The 4,751-nt window shown below is 43.7% G+C and overlaps 1 protein-coding gene across 7 annotated transcripts in view; it reads left to right on the forward strand.

Moving 5' to 3' along the window:
- The window catches only part of GMEB1 (glucocorticoid modulatory element binding protein 1), a 51,001-nt gene that overhangs the window by 10,295 nt on the left and 35,955 nt on the right, over positions 1-4,751 (forward strand). For 4 of the 7 annotated variants that reach the window (XM_032246604.1, XM_032246606.1, XM_032246600.1 and 1 more), the window contains exon 2: positions 2,774-2,931. In XM_032246604.1, coding sequence (XP_032102495.1) covers positions 2,804-2,931 — 128 coding nt within the window. In that variant the 5' untranslated portion in view covers positions 2,774-2,803. Of the gene's footprint in view, positions 1-1,933; positions 2,932-4,751 lie in introns of those variants that run through there. The other 3 variants (XM_032246603.1, XM_032246605.1, XM_032246601.1) reach the window with 2 other exon arrangements.

The following is a 4,751-nucleotide window of genomic DNA, read 5'->3' on the forward strand; positions in this document are numbered from 1 at the left end:
AAAAAAAAAAAAAAAAAAAAAAAAAAAAATTCAGTGACAGGAGCTCACAATATGAGAATTATGAGAAATAAGGATAGCAGGGTGGGCAGGGAACATATTTGGAGGATTTCGTAAGACAGGGTATTCGCACATTATAACCATATCTAACAGCAACAGGAATCCACTAAAGGATTTTTTTGGGGGGAACCTAGGGTCTTGCCCCGTTGCCCAGGTTGGAGGGCAGTGGTGTGATCATCATTTACTGCAGCCTTGAATTCCTGGGCTTGAGCAATCCTCCCACCTCAGCTTTGTGAGTAGCAGGGATTACAGGTCCATGCCACTGCACTGTGCCAACTTTTAAATATTTTTAGAGATAGGATCTCGCTATATTGGCCAGGTTGGTCTTGAACTCCTGGCCTCAAGTGATCTTCCCATCTAGCCCTCTCAAAATGCTGGGATTACAAGTGTAACCACCAAGCCTGGCTCACTGAAGGATTTTTTGAGTGGGAAAATGGCCTTGGCTTTTAGTATGATCACTTTGGCTGTTCTTTTGAGAATGAACTGGAAGAGAGCAAAACCACAGATTAGGATAGTGATAAGCAGCTGCAAAAATCCAGGTAACAGTGTGTGGTGGCTCACAATATGGTGGCAGTAGCACAGATAGAGAATAGGAGGATGATTAAAAGAGATATATACGTAGTAGAAAGGATAGAATTTGGTGGTTGATTTGGATTTAGAAAGAGATGAGAGGAGTCAAAAATTACTTTAGAGACAAGCATGATGACATGCTTCTGTAGTCCTACCTACTCAGGAGGCTGAGGCAAGCTATCACTTGAGCCCAGGAGTTTGAGGCCAGCCTGGGCAGCACAGTGAGACCCTGTCTCTAAAAAATAAAATTGGCTAGGCGTGGTGGGTCACGCCTGTAATCCCAGCACTTTGGGAGACCAAGGTGGGTGAATCACGATGTCAGGAGATGGAGACCATCCTGGCTAACATGGTGAAACCCTGTCTCTACAAAAAAAAAAAAACAAAAATTGGCTGAGTGCGATGGCTCACACCTGTAATCCCAGCACTTTGGGAGGCTGGGGTGGGTGGATCACGAGGTCAGGAGATCGAGACCAGCCTGACCAACATGATTAAACCCCGTCTCTACTAAAAATACAAACATTAGCCAGGTGTGGTGGCACACGCCTTTAGTTCCAGGTACTTGGGAGGCTGAGGCAGGAGAATAGCTTGAACCCGAGAGGCAGAGGTTCTCAGTGAGTCGAGATTGCATGCCACTGTACTCCAGCCTGGGCGACAGAGCGAGACTCCATCTCAACAAACAAAAACAGAAACTGGCCATGTATGGTGGCGGGCACTTGCAATCCCAGCTACTCAGGAGGCTGAGGCAGGAGAATCACTTGAATCCGAGAGGTAGAAGGTACAGTGAGCCAAGATCATACCACTGCACTTCCAGCCTGGGCAATAGAGCAAAACTCAGTCTTAAAAAAAAAAAAAAAGCCTTGTTAGTTTCTGGCTTGCAAAAATGTGTAGAGTGTAGCACCATTTACTGAGACAGGAAATGTAGAAACAGATTTGAGAGGAAACGAGTTTAGTTTAATGTGCCTACAAGACATAGTAGAGGCTGTTGGATATAGAGAATATAGAATTCAGGAAAAAAAGTTTGAATGTGAGAATCATAAAGGGCAGAAATAAAATTCAGATATGAGGAATTTTAACTATAGGTCATATACAAGCAAAAATTGATTGAACCAGCATATATCATTGCTTAAGATGAGCAAGGCTGTAAGAGGGACAAAGTTTTTTTTTTTTTTTTTTTTTTTTGGAGAAAAAGTCTCCACCCTTGATCTCCCCCCCCCAAACAGTCCTTCCTCCTCAGCTTCCTGAGTAGCTGGGACTATAGGTGTGTGCCACCATACCCAGTTAAATTTTTTTTTTTTTTTTTTTTAGAAATGAGGTCTTACTATGTTGCCCAGTCTGGACACAAAGACTTTTTGGCAAGTTGCAGCACCTGTCCTCAAGGAAAGTGCAGTGCAATTAGGGAGATAAATATCTGTTCAATTAACTACAATACAGGGCATAGTATGTAAACATTAGAAGAGAGGTACTCCAATCTGGGCGACAGAGTGAGACCCTGTCTCAAAAAAAAAAAAAAGGTCCTAGGTGTCAGACAAATGAATTCAGCATTTATTAAACAACTACGGGATATAAGTCATCTTCCTCTTCCCATGCAGCTCAGTTCAGTTACTCCCTCCACAGATACTTGCTAAGTATTTAAAAGGATAGAGAACTTGAGGTGAAATGGCTGGTTGCACAGAAAGTAGATGTGACTCGTAATTTTCAAGAGCTAACTGTTTGGTGTGGAACTGGTAGTGTGCTTCAAAACAGCTCTCCAGAAAAACAGAATACTCTGATTTGTAGTGTTTGTCAATTTCTGGTCTGTTTACGCCCAGCATCCCTGATTTTAAGCTGTCAACTAAGTATCACTAAACTCAGAGTTGAAAACAGATATGTATGCACAATTGGTTTTCAGGAGCTGGTAGAGCTTGCTGCAGAACACCACAGGATGAATCACACGTACTAAGAAAACCTATACTGGCAAGTGACTATTGAGGCATTTCTAGAAGCATTAGAACCTGTGTTAGCCCCTTCTCACACTTCCCATCCTTTTCAGAGGCCCATAATCTTTCGATTGCTCTTAAAATTGCTAGTCAGTATTTTGGCATTCCTTTCATATGGTTGACATCTTTTCAAACCAGATTAAGTTACTGGTGCTTCTTGTTCCTGACAGCAGCCCCAGCTATCTGACTTCATGTGAAAAATGGCTAATGCAGAAGTGAGTGTCCCAGTGGGGGATGTGGTTGTAGTACCCACTGAAGGAAATGAAGGGGAGAACCCTGAAGACACTAAAACTCAAGTGATCTTGCAGTTACAGCCTGTGCAACAAGGGTAAGTGGCCAGAGATTTAGATATTCTGAAATATTTTGGGAAGTTTCAAGGGTGGGGAAAATAAAACTTTATGGTTGCTTAGTACAGTGGAATATTTAACGTCAATCAGAGCTGGCTCAGTTTTCATCTGTATTATGTTTCATACTGTATTATGTGCTGTATTTGTCATTTTAATACTTATTACAGCAGTTACTTGTTTCCTTGTATCTGCTTCTCTTCACCTTGAGCTCCTTGAGGGTAAGTTACATGACTCCCTCATCTTATTTTATTATTATTATTTTTGTTCAGACAGAGTCTTACTCTGTCACCCAGGCTGGAATACAGTGGTAGTGATGCAGTCATACCTTACTGCAACCTCTAATTACTGGGCTCAAAAGATCCTCCTGTTTTAGCCTCCAGAATAGCTGGGAATATAGGCACATGCCACTGCGCCTGACTGATTTTTCTTTCTTTCTTTTTTTTTTTTTTTTTTTAAGATGGGGTTTCCCCATGATGGCCAGGCTGGTCTTGAACTCCTTACGTCAGGTGATCCCACCCACCTCGGCCTCCCAAAGTGTTAGGATTACAGGCGTGAGCCACCACGCCGAGACGATTTTTCTGTTTTTTGTAGAGATAGGGGTCTTGCTTTGTTGTCCAGGTTGACTGATCTTACTTATCTATACTATTTACAGGGCTTCCTTATGTGTTTACCAAAAGACAGTGTAGCTAGAGTCAGAGAACATCAGCTAAGGCAACGACAAAAGTGTTCATGCCATAAATTCTCTGAACCCTTATGGAGGGCAGGGCAAATTATCAAGTTGAGTCTAGCACCTACTACAATACAATGTATTATGAAGGTGTTGGAAAAAGATAAAATTTAAAAAGGAGTCCTATTTTTTTTTTTTTTTTTTTTTTTGAGACGGAGTTTCACTCATGTTACCCAGGCTGGAGTGCAATGGCGTGATCTCGGCTCACCGCAACCTCCGCCTCCTGGGTTCAGGCAATTCTCCTGCCTCAGCCTCCTGAGTAGCTGGGATTACAGGCACGCACCACCATGCCCAGCTAATTTTTTGTATTTTTAGTAGAGACGGGGTTTCCCCGTGTTGACCAGGATGGTCTCGATCTCTTGACCTCGTGATCCACCCGCCTCGGCCTCCCAAAGTGCTGGGATTACAGGCTTGAGCCACCGCGCCCGGCCTTTTTTTTTTTTTTTTAAGACAGAGTCCCGCTCTTATTGCCCAGGCTGGAATGCAATGGCGTGATCTTGGCTCACTGCAACCTCTGCCTTCCCGGGTTTAAGCAATTCTCCTACATCACCCGAGTAACTGGGATTACAGGCGCCCACCACCATGCCTGGCTATTTTTTTTTTTTTTCGTATTTTTAGTGGATATGGGGTTTCACCATGTGTGCTAGGCTGGACTTAAACTTCTGACCTCGTGATTGGCCCCACCTCGGCTTCCCAAAGTGCTGCAATTACAGGTGTGAGCCACTGTGCCCGGCCGAGTCCTTCTTTTCGTTTGTTTCGTTTTTGAGACAGAATCTCACTGTATTGCCCAGGTTAGAGTGTAGTGACATTATTCATACATGAGAATGTATTCTTTTTTTTTTTTTTGAGACGGAGTTTCACTGTTGTTACCCAGGCTGGAGTGCAATGGCGCGATCTCGGCTCACCGCAACCTCCGCCTCCTGGGTTCAGGCAATTCTCCTGCCTCAGCCTCCTGAGTAGCTGGGATTACAGGCACGCGCCACCATGCCCAGCTGATGTTTTGTATTTTTAGTAGAGACGGGGTTTCACATGTTGACCAGGATAGTCTCGATCTCTTGACCTCGTGATCCACCC

The sequence above is a fragment of the Sapajus apella genome, unplaced genomic scaffold (genome assembly GCF_009761245.1).
Source record: "Sapajus apella isolate SASKATOON/1434 unplaced genomic scaffold, GSC_monkey_1.0 scaffold62, whole genome shotgun sequence".
Taxonomy (NCBI): Eukaryota; Metazoa; Chordata; class Mammalia; order Primates; family Cebidae; genus Sapajus; species Sapajus apella.